Source organism: Aspergillus alliaceus (assembly GCF_009176365.1).
Source record: "Aspergillus alliaceus strain CBS 536.65 unplaced genomic scaffold BDW43scaffold_62, whole genome shotgun sequence".
Taxonomy (NCBI): domain Eukaryota; kingdom Fungi; phylum Ascomycota; class Eurotiomycetes; order Eurotiales; family Aspergillaceae; genus Aspergillus; species Aspergillus alliaceus.
In genome coordinates this window covers 1-17,005 of record NW_022474745.1, presented here as the reverse complement: position 1 = coordinate 17,005, position 17,005 = coordinate 1, and the positions used below count along the sequence as shown (strand labels likewise).

At 49.1% G+C, this 17,005-nt stretch overlaps 5 protein-coding genes across 5 annotated transcripts; 4 read left to right on the top strand and 1 right to left on the bottom strand.

The window, feature by feature from the left end:
- Positions 1–620: 620 nt before the first annotated feature.
- Positions 621–2,583, top strand: BDW43DRAFT_303706 (uncharacterized protein; the record flags this gene model as incomplete). The annotated part of the gene is made up of 9 exons (XM_032045462.1): positions 621–708; positions 963–1,000; positions 1,055–1,158; positions 1,189–1,326; positions 1,553–1,784; positions 1,825–1,935; positions 2,066–2,216; positions 2,273–2,328; positions 2,416–2,583. 9 exons carry the CDS (start codon positions 621–623, stop codon positions 2,581–2,583), a joined length of 1,086 nt encoding a protein of 361 aa, XP_031895449.1.
- Positions 2,584–4,319: 1,736 nt separating this feature from the next.
- Positions 4,320–8,575, top strand: BDW43DRAFT_211746 (RNA dependent RNA polymerase). Its single transcript, XM_032039263.1, has 2 exons — positions 4,320–4,380; positions 4,472–8,575. Exon 2 carries the CDS (start codon positions 4,589–4,591, stop codon positions 8,486–8,488), a length of 3,900 nt encoding a protein of 1,299 aa, XP_031895448.1. The 5' UTR covers positions 4,320–4,380; positions 4,472–4,588; the 3' UTR covers positions 8,489–8,575.
- A 929-nt stretch (positions 8,576–9,504) lies between these two features.
- Positions 9,505–11,584, top strand: BDW43DRAFT_290429 (putative clock controled protein (Ccg-8)). Its single transcript, XM_032043512.1, has 2 exons — positions 9,505–10,015; positions 10,096–11,584. Exons 1-2 carry the CDS (start codon positions 9,751–9,753, stop codon positions 11,271–11,273), a joined length of 1,443 nt encoding a protein of 480 aa, XP_031895447.1. The 5' UTR covers positions 9,505–9,750; the 3' UTR covers positions 11,274–11,584.
- BDW43DRAFT_290427 (uncharacterized protein) lies at positions 11,572–13,159 on the bottom strand. The gene is made up of 2 exons (XM_032043511.1): positions 12,672–13,159; positions 11,572–12,620 (listed from the first exon to the last, which is right to left on the bottom strand). The coding sequence occupies exons 1-2, from the start codon at positions 12,888–12,890 to the stop codon at positions 11,814–11,816; spliced, it is 1,026 nt and encodes a 341-aa protein (XP_031895446.1). The 5' UTR covers positions 12,891–13,159; the 3' UTR covers positions 11,572–11,813.
- Positions 13,160–13,450: 291 nt separating this feature from the next.
- BDW43DRAFT_315681 (uncharacterized protein) lies at positions 13,451–14,118 on the top strand (the record flags this gene model as incomplete). The annotated part of the gene is made up of 2 exons (XM_032048128.1): positions 13,451–13,689; positions 13,797–14,118. 2 exons carry the CDS (start codon positions 13,451–13,453, stop codon positions 14,116–14,118), a joined length of 561 nt encoding a protein of 186 aa, XP_031895445.1.
- Positions 14,119–17,005: the final 2,887 nt, after the last annotated feature.

Here is a 17,005-nt window from a genome sequence, read left to right as displayed (position 1 = left end):
AGTCAATGCGTAGGTTGAATAGATGCTGGTGGCAGGGTGCCATCACACCGTCTGCCACCCGTGTTCCCTATGGAATCTTCACACCCTTGTTTGTCGGTTGTGTGGAGAGAATGCCAGTGGCTCGAGTTTCGAATGTCAGCTCACCAAACTGGTCGAAACACCACATAAAGATGTATTCATAATTGGCCACAGTGATGATAGTCTGGAGGACAAGCTGTCTCTTATGGATTACCACAGCCTTGATCGGAGCATCTCTTTTGCCAGTTAGCAGCTATATCCGATCGTTTTAGACTAAATCTCGCCTCGCTCCAAGCGTTGTCGTCCAGTAACCTCCAAGCAAACCTGTAACTGCCCATCCCGTTCCACAATAATCGGAGAGGTCTGGATCTGAATATGGCGGTAGCCATAGTCGCACCGGGGCTAGTCCAAGGTACGTTCAACAAACGCCCAAAGGCGTTCCCACGGCTTGGGTTGATGTTTGGGCTTTACGACGGCACATCCCGGTTGATCCCCATACTGAGCCGAGTCACCCAAACGCACCCCGCAAATGACTATCATCCGTTTGGTTGATGCGGAGTACTGAAATATAAACTACCTTTCTGCTTCATCTTGTTTAGCATATGTCGGCAGTTGACGGCAACTGGAAACCTACGGCATTGTTATCAATTCCTACCCCTGGTACCGATAGCCTCTCATCAAACTCCTTCCGTGAGCCGAGCCAGATAAGGGGGAAACAGAGCTAGAGTATAAATTGCATTATATGAGGAGGTAAATAACAGCAACATGGCCTTTGAGCTATATCCACTTGACTCGGTCCTATTCACGCCGACTCAGTTATTTTCTAGGTTCACTACAGGAACGACGCAGGCTTTATCGGCACACAATGGATTACAAGTTGCCTAAGGAGTGAGATTGTGCTCCCCAAGACGACATGCAGTTAGAAACTGGGGAAGTGGAGTAAGGTCGTGAACTGAACCACTCTCTTGCACAGAAGCACCTGGTGAGCTTACATGTTTGACTTGTGAAAAGCATTATGGTTAGCTAATGCACTCAGCCCATGATGGCCATTGGGGGAGTTATAGGGCCGGGGTATTTTGTGGGCATGGGTACCGGGTTGTCGACTGCAGGGCTTGCAGGAACTCTAATTGTTTTGGTGTAGTAGGGGGTCTCCTGTGGATGGTTATGCAGTCTCTCGGTGAACTCGGGTCATTTTATTGCTATTTCTTGGTCTTTCACTTATTACACTGCGCGGTTTGTTGATCCGGCCTGGGGATTCGCTCTCGGATGGAACTACTCTCTGTTGTGGGCTGGTATTATTATAGCGGAGTATAGTTAAATTGCCTTTCCTACCTTCTTCTCCTCATTCTTGACCTTTCTCTATTCTTAGGTTAGGTCTCACTGATCGAGCCCTAACCTTCTTTTCGGACGATCTCGGAATAGTTATGAGCTTTTGGAAGGCTGTTTTGCCACGTTGGGCATGGATATTGATATTCTGATTTGCCCCATTGCCCCCTGTGTCCTATCTACCTCACATACACTGGCCTGTTTGCAGAAGCCGGAATATTACCTCTTTCAGCCCGGCCACTTCACAAACTATTTCGGCTAACGTGGCCGGTGGCCAAAAGATCGGCTTCAGATACTACCACGACCCAGGCGCATTCGCCGACGGCATCAAAGGAGTCTTCAAGATATTCGTCTTTGCCGGCCTCCAGTATAGAAGCACAGGAATGATGGGACTCACAGCAGGCGAATCGCAGAACCCAAGCCGAAACGCGCCTAAAGCCGTGAGAAGTATTCTATGGCGGATTGTGATCATAATTCTAGGCGGCATCTTTTTTCCTTACTATCGCCGTACCTTACAGTGATTCTATTCTGCTGAATGGAAGCAATAAGACTGCTCAGTCGCCGTCTGTCATTACCTTTACACGAGCAGGGGTCCCAGCCTGAGCGCAGGCTATTAATTCGATTATTATTGTGACGGCTTTTTTCAGCCTTCAATAGTGGTCTCTATGTTGGGTCGCGGACGCTGTATGGACTCGCTAGGGAGGGTGCAGCGCCTAGATAGTTCCTGTATACGACGAATAACGGCGTCCGAATTGTTGCGCTGGTTTTCTTTAACCTCATTGGGTTCCTGTCGCTGCTTAGCTTGTCGTCTGGGGGTGGGAAGGTGTATACCTGGATTACCTCCCGGACGGGTGTTTCTACCCTTATTACATGTAAGCCACAACCAGGGAGGATACGGATAACTACTATGCTAACTTGGGTGACCTAGGGAGTTTAATTTGCCTCTGCCACATCCGCGTCCGTCGGGCAATGCAACTACAGAATGTCCGTATCGATATTACCATATAAGGAGGCGTTCTGGTGGAATATCTGTCTTTTTTTTTTTTTTTTTTTTTTTTTTTTTTCTTTCAGGGAAGGACGACATTTGCCCCCTGGGATATTGAGAGCTTCTTCACGAACTATGTTATTATCATTGTGTTTGTCATGTTGGCGGTCTTTTGGAAGCTTTGGAATTGGACGAAGTGGGTTCAACTTGTGGAAGCAGATCTCGTCAGTGGGAGGAGGGTTTGGCTTATGTAGTCCAGCTCTAATGGGAGGGACTCAGACAGCTTTTATTTCAGCTGCATTCCTTATTTTGGCTATAATACTGAAACGTAAAAGATGAAAATACTTCTTTTCTAGGTCTCACCTTGTGTCTGTAGACATCCCGCACACGGTGCTTGTGGGAGAAGGCGAAGGGAACTTGTGGTGATGCGGGGGATATATACCGGGTGCTGACTGGGATGTTTTCTAGTTTGGGGACTGGGACTGGGACTGGGCCTGGAACTGACGCTTGGAGTCGGAGTAAGGGACCGTTGTTTGAGGTGGGTGGGTTGGGGGCGCAGGTTCAGGCGTTTTGGGGTGGGGATGCTTTGGGAGATGGGTTGTTTGGTTTAACTTTTCTTGGGTTGGATTACGCTGACTGTGGGATAGGGTACGTGGGATGCGTTGGTTAGAGGTGCTGGTTTTCAAGTGGCAGGAGGGGATGCTGAGGGGAGGATGTGATTGATATGTTATGGTGATATTGGAGGTCTAGAAGGGATATATTGTGATGAGCGTGAGATGGTGTATCTGGGTATATACTCATATATAAGAACCGGGCTTCGTAGATAGGAAGGGGAAGATATACATACTAAATAGTAGTGTAAGGTAGACACTAACAATCCACATTTGAGGGATCCGAGTAACGTTGGCATATGTTGCACAGTAAGGTGACATCTAGGGATGGCTCTCAGTACTTCATACTATTCACATTGTGCAACTGCTTTGGACTACTTTATCCCTATCCATGGGAACAGGTGAGGGCACAAAGGCGATCTATGATTCTGCCCGGGCACTGCAGTTATGATAAGTCCAAGCGAAGACTCTATATTCCTAGTCATCGAATACAAAAATAAAAATGTGGGTAATATAGCTGTCCATCTTCGGAGACAGTTAATTGTATCTCTGTAAACGTATATATGCTTTCCTGGACAGCCAAATGGGTAAGTATATATACGTTTATAGAGATACAACAAACTGCGTATCGCTGGCCTCCGGTCCCGCTGACAGTGGGAATCCCAAACTAATACATAGGGCTATGGGAGCGTTTCATCCACCCAAGGTTCGGACTGGCCAATAGGACGGCAAGAGGCACTAAGTGTCTCGGAAAATATGCAGTAACACCGAAGATGGCGCACACCGCTCAAAATCTTGACCGTGGATAGACTTGGTTTGCGGCTGCGTGGAAATATTCTATTTAGTTATCGTGTCGTCAGTTGTCTATTATTATATCAGTGCCGTTTGTTGAACCTGAATCGGTTTCGTTTGACTGTGATGCAGCAACGCTGATAGTGTCACACACTGCATGACCTTTTCCCGCATTTTTGATAGGTACTTAGATATCAGATAAGAAATGAGTCAGAACGTCTATCTAGTAAGAATGTTCTCTAGGTATCTGAATACAACTGCCGGTTAGGTTCTTTGGCAATGTGGGGAGACAGGGTGTCCACAGGGCAACCGAGGGAAAAAAGAACACACGGCTGTTGTGGTATAACGGTGCGCAATATTGGTCAAGGTCGTTGTGAATGACACGGTATCCGCATATTGCTTTTTCCATTCCCTTTTGTTGACGGGGGTCGTCGGAAGACTCGCCAGTGGTTTGAACAAAAGTGGCCGCCGGCGTCACGGCCCGTCGATATGATTCGCTGAATCGTGGGATGAAAAGGCTACCTTGAGGTGTAGTTGGTGCCTCGTCCCCTCCCCATGTTTTGCTGTGCACACCTCAAGGCTGCATTTTCTATTTTCCTCCTGCCTCCCATTGTGGAGCACTAACCACTACTCGAGATTATAGGAGAGGTAGAGAGCCCCGCGACATCTCTGATCATATACGTTGTGTCTCCTTACCCTCACGGGACCATTCGGCCAAAGAAACTAACGAGATGAACAGCAACTGCTGTCATAAATTGCTTGACTGAGATACCGTCATACGTTGGCTACACCCTAAAGCCCTGGTGAAAGGAACTGATGCCCCAGAGCCACTTATTCAATTCCGCATACCAAGGCCATGGCGTCTCCTCACACTCCTAGGAGAGGAATAGATTTATACAAGTTGATCGGCGCGCTAAACGAGCAATTCGGACTAGATATCGCCAATCCTCGTATCCACTCACCATACCTCGAGCCGGATACAAAATCGCTCAGATGGCGCGTCCATCTCGGCATCAAGAGATGTCATTTCAGTCATAATGTTGATTTAAATAAGGTCCTCAACAGCTTCGAGGACTGGGTGTCATCTCGGCCGGTATTGCGCGCCAATGCTGGTCATACGGCAAGCTATGTGTCAAGAAAACAGCTATTGACGAATAATGCTCCTGCAAGTATCTCCGACGATGAGAGAGGTGAGCGCCTCGAATACTTGATGAATCTCCTCAACAATGAGTTGCCCCTTTCGACCAATGGCTCTTTTCCCTCGTTTTCCGAGGCGCAAGAAGGGACCTTCACGAAAAGCACAGACGCCCTAAGCCCATCGAAATGTTTGAAAATGAGTATGTCAGAAGAAGAGGATGAATTTCATACTGCTCCAAACTCTCCGGTAAAGAATTCCGGCCCCGACCCTGGCCCTACTGTCGACTCTCTTGACCCCCTCAATCAGACAGGGGGATGGAGCCTAGATCCTGATCGAGTCTCTGGTGGACTGGCACACATTTTCAAAAACCCCAGGGATGTAAAATCAAAGGGCCCAACCGCATTCGTTCAGAGACTAACGGCACCTGACAACCTCGGGCGATACGATGCAGTGCAGCCCGCACAAGATGACCCGAACGTCAGTTTTTCATCTACTGAGCCAATCTCTATCTTTGATTCCCACAATGACCGATTGAACTCTTCGTTTATCTCGACCGTCACTGATGCTACCGAGCCTATGTTTGACTCAGACTATGAAGACTCGGTGGTGGGACAGGTGTTGAATCAAGAATTGCAGACGACATTCGATAGGTCCCACCTCACGGACGAATGTCTCATTGATGAGCCTCGCTACTCGGTTGAGCAGCAAATAATAGATGAGCTTCTTCAGTTCGGGCCATTTGCACAGACACAGTCCTTCCCAGGCACAGTACCCTTACGGTACCGGTACGAGTTGGAGAGGATAGGTAGAGCTTGGAATGTCTCCTCTGACCGCATGTTAGTCGGTAGCATCATATCCTTCAAAACACGCGACAACTTCTGGGATTGGATTAAGGGCCATAGCCAGCGCAATGGAAAGCCGCTCCCAGAAAAGCCGACCAACAAAGCCTGGGAGGCGGCGACTGATAGCTTCAAGACAGATAAACATTCAGAAGTGGTTGTCCTCACGGGAGACCTAGAATGGTGCAGCGAATCTGAGCCTGGTATTTTGAAAATGAACTTGAACCCGCTGAAGACCGAGAGGACATGTCGTTTCCATCGCCGTTTTGGATCCGATAGGTTTCTTAGCTTGACGATGCCCGCACCGTCGCGGCCCCCGCGCCATCTCCGGCTGCCATCCAATCCTCCCTCCCTGTTACGGGAGAGTTTAGCTCTGTGGCTGACACAGAATGTCCATCGATGTCTTGGAAGGATATGGAAGCCCTTCTTTGTAGAAGAAGTCAAGTCAAGGCGTAAAGTGAAGGCCGAGCCAAAGTTCAGGGTGGATTTCTTTGCAATTGACGGCGTGGACTTTGACACGAGCCCCCGCCCACCACTCCTCGCGCCTCCGAAACAAAGCAGTGAGAATCACACCTCAATGAGCCTAGACTCCTTAATCGACTGGCATATGTCTCGAGACGACAATATCCGACAGGATAACTGCAAGCTGTTTCAGCGTATTTCACTAGGGCTGTCGAAGACGTGTGCCACTATCGCGTTGAAGCCATCGCAGGTCTTTCACCTAAGAGACCCCCCTGGCCCGCTGGTAATGAATGATGGTTGCGCTCTGATGTCCAGAGGCCTAGCCAACCGGATCTGTGACTCTTTAGGCATTACTGGCATTACCCCCAGTGCCTTCCAAGGACGGATTGCGGGAGCTAAGGGTCTGTGGATGGTAGATAAACATGATTCCGCTATCTCAACGGGCAGCGAGGTGTGGATTCAAATAACTGATTCGCAATTGAAAATCAAGCCACACCCCAGTTATTGGAGAGACCCTGTGGATGAAGAAAAGCTCACATTTGAAGTTGTTAAATGGTCCAAGCCCTTACATACGGTCGATCTAAACACGCAACTTCTAGCAATCCTGGAACATGGGGGGCATGTCAAGGAATACATTGCCGATCTCACCCGGGCGGGGATCAGGGCTGTATCTGAAGCCTTTGCTAAGGTCGTCGAGTCTGACAGTCCTGTTCTCTGTCGTAGCTTGATACAAAAGATAAAGCCGCCCGCAGACGACAGTGACACGGCAATGCTTCAGAAAACCAGACGTCTAGACGAGTGGATGGCCAATGACGCAGAGGCTGTTGTCCGACTGACGGAAGCCGGGTTTACCCCTGGCCGTTTCTACCCCCTTCGGAGGCGACTAAGGAAATGTCTATTAGGCTTGCTAGATCGATATGTAGACGAACTACATATTGAAGTACCCCTCTCCACCTACGCATTCTGCATAGCAGACCCATATGGGGTCTTAGAAGAAAACGAGGTTCACTTTGGTTTCTCCAACAACTGGCGTGACCCTCAAGGTCAGTTCGAAGACAATCTACTCGACGGCATGGACGTCCTCGTCGCTCGGCTTCCCGCACATCTCCCGTCCGATGTACAGCGACGCAGAGCTGTATGGAAGCCGGAGCTTCGCCATTTCAAAGATGTCATTGTTTTCCCGACCGCTGGCGAAATACCTTTGGCACACATGCTGTCCGGTGGCGATTATGACGGTGATACGCCGTGGGTCTGCTGGGACCAAAACATTGTCCGGAAGTTTTGTAATTCTAACCTGCCCACTGAGAATTATCCCCCGGAGCACTTCGGACTCGAGAAACATAATGTGCCCATGAAAGATATCCAGTCATGGGACGAGTTCCTCGAAAGAACATTTACTTTCAACCTAACTTTGTCGAATCTGGGCCTATGTACGGTCGAACATGAGATGATATCCTACGATGAATCGATTAATGCAGATAAAGCTAAGGAGCTTGCTTGTCTCTTAAGTCACTTAGTGGATGGACGGAAGGGTGGTGTCCGCTTGTCAGGAGAGGCGTGGCGAGAATACCGCAAAAGGATAAGCCCTCGACAACGGCAGCTGCCTGCATACAAGGACCTCAACCGACGATACAAGCCCACGAATATCATTGACTATTTGCGATTCGAGGTTGCTCGAAAAGAGCGAGATCGCGTTCTGAAGCAACTGGAAGAATCGTTTCCTGAGGCGGAGAACATCCAAGATGAAGACCTTGTTCGACCGTGGAATGTGGCATGCGAGCAAGCGCAGAAAGACGAAAGCGACGGCGGACAACTTCACGTAGTACTAAAAAAAGTCACCCAAGAGGTCCACGACCTCCATAGCCGATGGGTCCACTCGGTCCGCGATAAAATCCCATTTTCAGCCGCCTCTTCTGAGATTGCCGATCAGGCTCGAGGCATCGCACCTCCTGAGGGTGAACATCCCATGGTCCATGTATGGCGTCATAGCAAGGATGCCTGGCTCCAGTTGCTAGCGTCGTACTGGTACAAGACGTATCCGCAGTCCAGTTTTGCTCTCCATGCGTTTGGGGAAGCACTCTGCCAATTGAAGGCCAGCCTTGCCCCGTCGCGGTCAGTGAGGAATGATATCTTAGCTTGTTACCGAGTCAATCAGAAAATGGTCGCCCGGTTGACCGTCAAAGATGTAGTGGAAGACGACGCGCCCGATGGGGGTGGGGATGTGTATGAAGGAGAAGAAGCTATCGTAGCGATGCTTCGTGGAACGCAAATTCCCGGGGGCTTTTATGACTGGGAAGACAGGATGCCTGTAGCGTAAGACATTGGTCTTGACATAGAAGGTGTGTTATGGCGAAACGGAATTCCGACCTCGTATCTTGGCAACTGTCGGTTCTGACCAGCCGGTGACCCTTGATAATGGGGTAAAGTCAAAGGACAAGGAATAAATCAAAAGATATCCCTTGGGCGGGCGAAGGAAACCATTACTGGAGGTTACCCTGCCTGGTAAATGCATGTAACGCCCACAAATGGTGCTTCAGTCGATATAGTCCAATGGAAAGTCGACCGAGTGCATATTACTGGGGCGAATGAAGCAAGGAAGTCCGCGAAGGTTTCTTTCTGCCTGCAGGTCCCCTTATTGAGGCAGGCGGAGTCTTTCCGGGCGGTCAGTGAAAGTTGTTGGGACTTTTGCTTCGTTTTCGTATGAAGTGGGGACGGGCAAACTCGACAAACTTGACGTGTAGCATGCCAAGCGCGGCAGGCGGTCAGACGGCTAATTATCGCGGGTTGGGGGAGTTCACATGTCAGTGAACCATGAATCATGATTGAAGGATAATTTTCACTGAATCAGATGTGGATGTGATATTGGATCCAATCCAATGTAGTTTCTTCCACGACCCATTTCCGGCACATGTAAAAATATGATTAGAAGGTTCCATTAGTGTTTGATCTTTTGTTGGTTCTTCCGAGCTGCCGGCATGTGATCGTCAGTCAGACTTCAACTCTCTACCCAATGTCGCATTCGCTTCCACGGTCTGGTCAGAGTATTGGCTAGAGGTGGGAGGAGAACTATGGTTAGGAGAAAATTCATTACTTCATATGAAGCATTGCATCTCAACTGTTACATAGGTTTAGTCTGAGGCATGTATGCTCCGTGGGTCACTTTTAATAAGGGGAATCATGGTTATAGATGCTCATAATGCCAATCATATCAGACACCATTAATTTCCAAGAAAGACTTCCCTATCCGGCGCCTCACGCAATACTAAATATAAATCTTTAGTTATGTTCTTTGATAGATAGGATTCGATTTCATTTGCCGTGGAGGTTTGCCGGGTTTGCAGTGAGACCCGTCGGTTTTTAGTTTAATTATTTGATTTGATTTTTATTATTTTTATTTTTATTTTATTTTTGGTTTCACGTGAAGAGCACATGGGAGAGGCTCTCTCTCTCTCTCTCTCTGACTGACTCGTTCTTCGCTTTTTCCCAAAGGATCGTCGTCCCTTTACTCCAAATTCCCAATTCCCTCCAAACTTACCCTCTAAGCCCAATTTTATCTTCACTAGTCGGTTTTAGGCCTCCATGGACTGTCGTTCAGGCGGCGCTACTGCCCCGAACGATTCGTCCGTCTCCTCACGCCGAAACACCAATCCTCATACTACCTCAGTGTCTGTGTCCGCTTCAGTCCCCGCTCCTATATCCGCTCATCCCTCCTTCCAGAATGTCCCTACCTCCATGATGGATCTCGACAATCACGCGGCTGCGGAGGATCGCTCACGTCGAGCGACGAGTGTTCTCTCCATGGATGATATTGAAGCGGCACAGGCCCTGGAGGGGCTACGTACAGGTGCGTCCATTCTGGTTCTTTCCACCTTTCACCCCCCGTGGGAATCATATAAGTATCCTGACACAAGGTGGCGTCCAAAGAGTACGGTCAGCCGCCTCGAAACTTGTCGCAGCAGACGTCGAGTCCCGAATCCAAACCGCAACCCGAACCCCTCTTATCATTACTGACCTCGACCCATCCGCTGATATCCTCCGCCATCAACGGATCGGTCTCCGCCTACACCAGCTCCAAATCCTACTCGCCTCGTTTTAAATCGGGAGCCGAGTTCATCGAACGGAACATTGGCTCCCCCGTCGCCAATACCGTTGGTTCTGTCGGCCGCAAAACGGGAGTCGAGAGCGGCCTTCGATGGGCTCTCCAGCGCCGTGCTTCTGGCTCGACGGATCCCAAGCGGTCCAAGCGTCGCAAAGTGAGCGGAGACAAACATCCCAGTGAAGTTGATTTGGAGAAAGGCCCCGAAGAAAAGATGTCCCATCACGTCCGGGGCTCCTCCGACCTGTCCATGGGTGAACCCCTCCCGCCCTATGACGACCACACATCGCCCAGTTACGAGGAAGTAGGTCGGGAAAGCTCGCGGCAGAATGCCACTTGGCAAAGCCGACTGGTGATTTCTACCTCGGGGTTGGGGGTAGCGATGAGCGAGGAGTCGCTCCGTAGCTTGCAGTATTGCTTGACCTGGTTGCGGTGGGCTAACGGGCGACTGGGCAAATCCATACTGGCGCTTCAGGGGGCGTTGAAGGAGTGGGACAATGCAAAGAAGAACAATGATGGTAATCAGGACACCTCCTTGCTGTCCCAGCGTATCCAGGCCGTCAAGGAGGACGTTTTGTCGACTTTGAAGCAGGTTGTAGATGTTGTTTCCAAGTATGCCGGGGGTGCACTGCCGGAAAATGCGCGCAACCTAGTTCGCCGACATCTCACTTCCCTGCCCCATCGGTTCCAGGTAGCTTCGACGTCAAACCCTCCCCCCGATTCGACGGCGGCATCGTCCGACGCCACGATCGGCGCTCATCGCATTTTAGTTCTGGCACAGGAAGGCCTAGACATGATGGCGCAGGTCAGCGGAGTGGTCAATGATACCCTGGTCAGCGCGGAGCTGTGGTGCGAGAGGTTGGGCAAGAAGCGGCCCGACAGCAAGAACCAAAACGATGCTCAACCGCCTGAGTCGCGCGACACATCGTTCCCGGCTGATGTCAAGCAGCCTATCCGCGAACCATCCCAAGATGTCCCGATGACAGGGACAGAGGAGAAGGTATAGACGCCATAGCGCAAGAGAAAATCCCCATTTTCCAGATTATCTCTCAGCTATTGCTCAGCGGGCACTGAGAAATACATTGCCAGCCTGGTGAGGTTACGGAATATTTCAAACTTTCGAGTTTGGAAATTATGCCGGATCACCGGCTGATGGTACACGTCTTTTAACATCTCGGACCTTTTCATTCATTTATCTCCGTGGTCGACTTTTCTTTGACAATCTTTCATATAAACGTCTGTCTGCTACATATTTTTCCTTTTTGATATCCGTACCTCTGTTGAGAGTGAAGATAGTGTCGGCGTTTTTCTTTTCTTTTCTTTTTTTTTTTTTTTTTCTCCTTCTGGGATCTTGGATACCTTTTCTTTTATCTTTCAAATTGAATGTTACCAGCTACGCAATCTTGGAGTGTCACTCTCGGGTTTCTTTACGTACCAAAATGCCACCACTTGGCAGCTTTCCTTATTTATACTGTTCAATTCGCTAACCCTGAAACGCCGCGCTTAGCAAATAGTCGTCGCAATCAAGAGCAAATTGTACATTCGGTCATGTCACCCATGGCGAGTCCAGCGCCACCTCTCTTACTATCCCTTGCCCCCAATAGATCCTCACTGTCTTCACTATTGTCTTTCGCTGCGCCAACTGTAGCTGTGCCAGTTCTAACTCTCTCTGCCTCTCACGCTCAGCCATGATCCTCTTCCACTTCATCCTTGACTCTCCCAGGCGTCTCTGCCGAAGCGGGTATCTCTGCTGCCATAGATCCTCCACATGCTTCATAAAGGCAGCATTCTCGGGCCACGGGTCCCCTTTCGGTACGCTGAAGTCCGGCAGTTGTACTTCCCACTCCCCCGTCATGGGGATTAGCTCTTCATTACTACACCCAGCTCTGGACTTCAGCTCGTCGTCGTTCAACCTTGTCATACCCCACGTCCAGCTCTTAAGCTCATCCTTGTCTCTGCCGTCGCGACAAAGACTTATTACTCCCCGGTGAAACATATAATGCACATGTATATGGTAGTTGACAAGATAGCGAGCGAGATTTACATCTCTCTGTGGATCTTGGGAGGTGAACCGGTCTAATAAGTCATCGTAAAACTCTTTCTGGGACGGCGTCATGAGCGGCTCGTAGCAGGACATTATATCTGTCGTTGGTGGAGTAGAAAACGATATCGCTTCAGCGTGTGCTGCTGCTGCTGCTGTGCCTAGAGGAGACTCCTCGCGCCAGCCGCGTTTATGAGTAGCAAAAGAGATGCCTTGATCATCTCTATCTCGGCCGCGATCTAGACCGGATATCGCCTCCAGTGGGTCGATGCTGCAGGTCGTGCACGTTAGGGCTTCTTGTATGGCGGTATTCTGCTCGTGTCAGTGTCATCGTTAATCCACTTTGAGGGACGAGACGCATACCATTGCTCCTTTTGCTCCGGGGCTAAAGTTTGAAAACTCCATCTTTATTTTTGGGCTTCGGGGGTCCGGTTGATAGCCGGTCAGCTTATAATGGATCCGTGTACGCGGTGTTGGACGCCTATGGTGATATCCCGCCGTCATGGCATATTGAATTTCAGAAATAGACAAAGAGAATGAAACCGGAGTAGAAAAGTAATTATTATGCCTGTCTATAACCATTATTGTGTTGGCGCTTTAGCAGAGCAACAATGCCCATGACGTCTGTCTGGAATTCGAGATCGACGTCAAATGCTTTCCCCACATGACTGTGTCCGTGACCCTATCACTGGGTGTGCGTAAAAACAGGATAATGAATTCTGTTCTAGGGAGAACTATTGTTAGCAGGACACTCATGTATACTATTATATTATTCATATATTGTTGGCGTCCTTATATCCGCCTTTCAGTTGGGCGTTGTTTTTCCTAGTGTTACAGATTCAGGCCCAAACAGAGACCCTGAACCAAACAACAACCACCTTGAGATAACCTGAAACAACACCCCAAACAATAGAGAATATAGAAACAATATCTCAATAGATTTAATAGAGCAACCCCGTCACAACAGCGTAGTTCACCTCAACCAGTAGAGCCAACTCTCCATATACCCTCAACCCCCGACAACAAACAACATACATCCATTGGCAATCTCTTTATCTCGCAAACCAAACCAAGCTCCATAATCACATAGTCAAGAGGTTTACCCGTTCAAGTCAAAGGGAAACAACCTCAAAGCGACCACCATGACCGAATCACTCATCATAATCCTCTACCCAACCACCTGCCTCATCGTCTCTGTCATTCTCCTCCTCCTCCTCAACCGAACCCTGATAATCCGCCTCCTAGCCAACTGTGCTCACCTTATCGACTCGGAAAACCAATACATCGAACTACACGCTCACTCCGACCCCGACTCTGGGCCTGAGCCTAAGCCAGAGCCAGAGCCCGAGTGCGACTCCTCTGAAAACCCTAATTACCAACGGTATGCATCGTCCCTAACACTCGCGGTGAACCGAAACAAACCAAAGAAAAGCACCAAAAACAATCAAGACACAAAGAAAGAAAAACTAACAAAGAAACAAATACCAGCATGCCAGTCACTCCCAGCGAGTGTGATTACCTTCCCTCCGCCCCCTCATACGCGGCCTCGACTTCAACCGATGAGGAGGATCGGTCCTTGTTCTTCCCCGCATCGCGGCCCAGGACCAGAACCCCGCTGGGGCTGGACAAGTACTTTGATCCGGAGACGGGGGTGCTTTACCCGCGGGCGTTGGAGGCCTGCCCGGTGATTCCGGAGTGGGAGGTGGAGTTGGAGAGGAGGATTGAGGGGGGATTGAGGTTGGGGTTGGAGGCGGGGTGGGATCGCGCGGTAGATTGCTTGGTGAGAATGTTTCGGGGCTTGAATGTTTGACTTTCTTCTGTTCTCCTCTCTTCGCTTTTGTTTTCTTTTGATATTTTATTTTTCGTGGTTTGGCGGTGCTTGGATTTGTGAGGGACCGGATATGGGGTTCTTCGATTTTATGTTAATGTTTGATACTTAATGTGGCCTGATGGCTTCGGATGAATATCTGGGAAATGAAATAGGGGATTGTAGGGGCTTGTGTATCGTGAATATAGTATTCACAACGGTGATTGAATGAAGTAGTAGAATTCCTCGTACTGCTGGATTGAGTCTAGGATAAAAGAGTCTCTTACATAGCTTGTATCTTACGGTCATCCTTCCTAACCACCAACCTTCTCGTTTGGTAACTATGATGTCTCATATAATGGCGCTTTTCCCTATGGAGCCTCTTTAATTTACATCTAACAGCCTCCCACGAGTCTCTGAGAGGCTTTACGTCGAATTCCTTCCAAACGGTACTACAGCCCTAACAACATTGTGGTTTGCAAGATCCGGCACTTAGGCCTGGACAAATGCGAAAATGTCTAGGAACGAGCATCCAAACTGCTGGAGGGCATGACCCATGACAGTTAGAACACCCCTTCCAGACATACTATCAGATGGCTCAGCTAGCCCTGTAGTCAGTTCGATCTATATCTGTAATCCCCACTTATCGCGAGCGTGAGCTGTTTTGCTAACTTGAAAGAGATGTGGTGAACAAGACAAAGAGCCGTTGGGTGCAGCAAGCCCTAACCCTCAGCACTTGACAGTCACAGACTAAAATAGGGCTGCTATGTACAAAACAGTGACTGATTGCCGGGTTATAAACCCCGACTCGGAGGAGCCTGAGGAGTTCCATGTGGCAATACACTAATGGATGTTTGTGGTCCCATAGGACATGTGAGAACTCACGCTTCGAACAATACAGCATCTTGAACTATCTCCTCTTGGGAATATAGGTGTCGAATTGTCCAAGAGTTGGGACGTGCTGGTAGGCTCATCTTTAAAACAGTTTTGGTCCAACCGATCCCCCATTAGGTGCTATACACAACCTATACTCTAACATCTACCTTAACAGAAGCTGCGGCATGCTTGCATCTATGGATATAGACCAAGTATGCAGTTTAGCAATGGTCCCTGGCGCCCCGCAAAAAGCTCAGAGGGGCCATGCAGGCTATACGAAAAATATCGTCTGATGTCAGCGTAGGAAATTCTAACCCTACGTAGGGACCTCGTCTCGATCGGATCTCCACAGAAATTTGCGCAGGTTTCAAGTAATTGGTTGTCCCGTGCCCAAGTAACATTACTCTGGCCTGTTTATGACCTTCCTTACAACCCGTCAGCATGGCCCCTTGCTGGCATTGTCTCGTACCGCGGTCAGGAATTCTCCAAGGTCGGCCCAATGGGATTATTCAACAGTGTCCCGTACGTCCAACTGGAACGTATGATCGATACCCTGTTCTGAAAATACCGCACCTTTTTCAGATCATATATTGACGACTTCATTATCCCCTTACTTTTGCCGACCACCTCGTACATGTGGAAAAGATCCTTAAAATTGCACACGTCTGCACATTACATTGTCAGCACCCAAAGCAATTGTTTTTTTTTGCATTCCTGTCAGTCGTATTATTAGGCCAACATGTATAGTCACTTGTACTGGTGACGCTGCACGAACGTCTTGCCATTTATCCCATGCTCTCTACTAAATCACAAGTATAGGACAGCCCGCGACGAAAGGCCTTTTCCTGCGGCTAAGCCGCGAGTTCGACTTCCTCCTCCCTCCTCTTCACCCTCTTTTAGGGAGACCCTCTCCCCCCTGACGATAGTCTTTGTCCAACACAGTCAAGCTTAGTGCAGAGATCCTGCCCCATCCTGGTGTATCCACCACAAGTTCATCAACGTGCTTCAGGAAGGCCGAGCAGGTGGATGGCCGTGCCTTGGTTGTCATACACTTATCTAATAGCATACAGTGACTCGCGCACTTCCAGCCAGGGCTCTTGAACCATTGTCCCAGGTCACAAAGATCATACGCCACGCGGTATTCTCGAACTACCATGTCACAATCCACAAAAGGAGCAAATGTTAGCGCTGAAGAAGCAAGGAGAACGGCTTCAGACAAAGCTAGCGTTGAACCAGGTCAATTCGCTTCGGAATCATATGGCGAATCGGACCATATGCATACAAAACCCTTTATCGTGGATATCCTGCCTGCTGATCAGTCAGAGAGACGGTAGACTCTGCGTCTACTGTGTATACCAGGAAGAGGCAGAGAGTCTTTCAGTGTCACAAGCCACCATGGGATTACGGGCATCTCTCTTTGTTCTTAATAGGCTGATTCGGTCATGGAGCTGGGCAGTGCACCCTGGTGTCCCCTATCAACCCAGCTGAGATAGGCTGCGCGTCCGAATCCTTTTCTAGTGAGCTGCACTGGGCTGCTTTATGGCTGACAGACCCAAAGAGTGTACAGTCAGCAATCAAAGCTACTGATCTCCGAGATGAGCACTATGAATTGTTTTCGACCCAAGAAGGCCCCTTGTTTCACAGAGGCAAACGATGCTGATGTGATATAACCCAATGTGCCTTTCTACCTAGTAGAGCAAGACAGCCTTCTCTTATCACAGCCAAACATGACTTATCGCAAAAACCGTTGTGTCCGTAATAGTCTCCCCCGATAATGGATGCAATGATCGTGGGAGCGTCTTGCGCCCGGGCTCCTACCAGATCGGTTTACAACAAGGCTTTGCATGTCAGTACAAGAGCTGTGTTGAACGAGCTTAGAGCTGATCCTATGGCTTTGATGCGTCGGGCAGCTTTCGATCTACCAGGGTTCCATATGGATCCCCATTCCTAGGTACAGCAAATTCAGTATCTAACGTAACCCAGGCAATAAAGCATACATCGGAGTATACCGCGG

Excerpts from the sequence above, each read along its gene's own strand:
- BDW43DRAFT_211746 (XM_032039263.1), top strand. The coding sequence starts at position 4,589 with ATGGCGTCTCCTCACACTCCTAGGAGAGGAATAGATTTATACAAGTTG.
- BDW43DRAFT_290429 (XM_032043512.1), top strand. The coding sequence starts at position 9,751 with ATGGACTGTCGTTCAGGCGGCGCTACTGCCCCGAACGATTCGTCCGTC. Across the intron at positions 10,016-10,095 it reads CCTGGAGGGGCTACGTACAG|AGTACGGTCAGCCGCCTCGA; the intron begins GTGCGTCCATTC and ends TGGCGTCCAAAG.
- BDW43DRAFT_290427 (XM_032043511.1), bottom strand. The coding sequence starts at position 12,890 with ATGGTTATAGACAGGCATAATAATTACTTTTCTACTCCGGTTTCATTC. Across the intron at positions 12,621-12,671 it reads CCGGAGCAAAAGGAGCAATG|AATACCGCCATACAAGAAGC; the intron begins GTATGCGTCTCG and ends TGACACGAGCAG.